The sequence below is a fragment of the Micromesistius poutassou genome, assembly GCF_964030765.1.
Source record: "Micromesistius poutassou genome assembly, chromosome: 23".
NCBI classification, from domain to species: domain Eukaryota; kingdom Metazoa; phylum Chordata; class Actinopteri; order Gadiformes; family Gadidae; genus Micromesistius; species Micromesistius poutassou.
The window spans coordinates 1,555,472-1,557,801 of NC_140293.1; the positions used below are offsets into that span (position 1 = coordinate 1,555,472).

General features: G+C 48.9%; 1 protein-coding gene across 1 annotated transcript in view; it reads left to right on the forward strand.

Annotated features, from left to right (window-relative positions):
* The window catches only part of tnfsf10l (TNF superfamily member 10, like), an 11,480-nt gene that overhangs the window by 8,514 nt on the left and 636 nt on the right, over positions 1-2,330 (forward strand). Inside the window, 1 exon segment of the mRNA XM_084487470.1 lies at positions 2,156-2,236. Within this exon segment, the coding sequence (XP_084343596.1) occupies positions 2,156-2,236 (81 nt within the window).

The following is a 2,330-nucleotide window of genomic DNA, read 5'->3' on the forward strand; positions in this document are numbered from 1 at the left end:
ATACACACACACACTGGTAACAAAAAACGTTTTTTACATGCCTGTCTGCAATAGCCGAGACAGCCGAATAGCCGAAAAAAGGAAACAATCTTGTTAACTTTGGAAATTAAGGTGTAATAGAGAGAAATATATATGGAGAAAGAAATTAAGTAGGAAAAGAAAACACATTCAAGGTTTAGGAGTCCTGTGATATATTGAAATATGCTTGTGAAATGTGCTTAAGCTGCCTCCAGGGGCATGAACATGATCTTTTACATATTTCAGTTTTAAAGAGAGAAAGACAGAGAGGGAACATCAGTAACATACGTTTAACATTTTCACACATCCATACTTTTTTCAAATTTTCTTTCTATTTTGAACAGAAAACTGTATTATTAGATACTGATGGAGGAGGCTACTTAACAATCAGACCAATAACACCAAAGTGTTTTTAAAAAGTCATAAATCCCTTCACAATCAGACGCAAAACTCTCCAAATCCAACCGAGGCGTGACGTCACCCGAGAGGGTGCTTCATGAATCGCCCTGGTAACGACGGTCAGAGAAGACGAGTGATTGGTAGACAGTGATTCACCTCAGAGTTATTTGTCTTGAGGACATTGTCATAGGAGCTCTGGGAACAGCTCCTTCCCTCGACCTCGTTTTAACTCACGCAGCCCCGTTGGTGGAGCGACGTAGCCGCTAGCGCTGTCCACTCGTTCAGCACTCGCACACTGAAGTGACGTCCAGTGAATTCAGATACTTCCATTTTACATTTTGGGGATTCGTCAGGAGCGGTCGGGGGGGTGAGGCGTCTCGCTCAGGGACACCTCGACGCGCGACACAGGAGCCGGGGGGACTCACCGGGTCGAACTGGCAACCTTCCGGTTACCAGTCAACCCGCTCCCATCTCCTGAGCTACTGCCGCCCAGGTGCTTGTCATCACTGGGTAGACTGGGAACGTTTGGGGGGGGGGGTTAGACCCAGAACATTTCTGCTGGGACTCAGAACAGCTGAACCACTGTCTACACTATCCAACCGCCTCCCTCAGTTTAGTTTGCTGCTGTTTATTCTCTGCCCTGGTCAGCACCTGCTCAACTCCTCGGGATCCTTCTAGTGCGTCCATCTCAAGGTTTCTCCCCTCGGTGGTCGGAGGGCTTTTCCTCCGAGTCGAGCACAGGGTTTAGAGTCCGGGGGTGTTGTCTGAATAGTGGTCTGAAGCCCTCTGCGGTCTGTGATTGTGATACGAATAAAGATTTACCCACCACTAACTTGGCCCACCCAAGACAGGTCAAAGTAAAGGTGAAAGTTGAACGTTTAAACGCTTACGTTTAACCTGTGACGTGTCTTCTTCCACTGCTGCCGACGATGACCCCTGACCCACGTTAGGTCTGGTTATCTGAGGACCCCCCGCAGGAGTCACCACGCACTATGACCCCTGACCCCCTGGGTGCTAACGTCATCACTACTGGTGACTAATTAGTACCAGTGCTGATATTAGTACTAGTATGGTATTAATAGAGGTACTAGTATATCAGAGAGTGTGATGACGGCGAGTGTGAACCACAGAAGCCCATCAGTTCTTGTTGACCACTGGAGGGAATTCCTCTGTGGAGAGGAAATGATGTAATTTGTCCAGCAGGAAGTCCTGACAACGCATGTGTGTGTGTGTGTGTGTGTGTGTGTGGGTGTGTGTGTGTTTGTGTACTGGAAAATTGTAACGCATTACATGCTATCCACAGACATGGTGCACAGATGTGTGTGTGTGTGTGTGTGTGTGTGTGTCTGTGTGTCTGTGTGTGTGTGTGTGTGTGTGTGTGTGTGTGTGTGTGTGTGTGTGTGTGTGTGTGTGTGTGTGAATTCCTCCAGTTGGCCTAATGTCAGTTATCTGACATGATTGACTGCTGGAAATCATCAACTCTCTACTGGAACAAAAATTAAACAGTTCTCTCTCTCTGTCTCTCTGTGTCTCTCTGTCTCTCTGTGTGTCTCTCTCTCTCCCCCTCTCCCCCTCTCTCCCTCTCTCCCTCTCTCCCTCTCTCCTCCCACTGCTGCTAGGGTGGAAGGGATGTTTGTTGAATCTCTAGGATGTGTTGACATCTTTTGCCTTCGGTAAACATCTCATTTCATTAAACCATTTCCCCCAAAGACGTTCCACCTCTGGGCTACACCATCAGCGACATGTGAGGGGAAACGGCGGCGGAGTCGACCTCCAAAGCGGCCGCCGGTTGACCTTCGACATGGCCAAGGTCACCATGGTAACAGGTCATCAGAGCGCGGCCCTGTGCCCTGTTCTCTGTCCCCGTCGCCACGGGGGCCAGGGTTCTGTCAGTTGGCCGGGAGAACAGACAT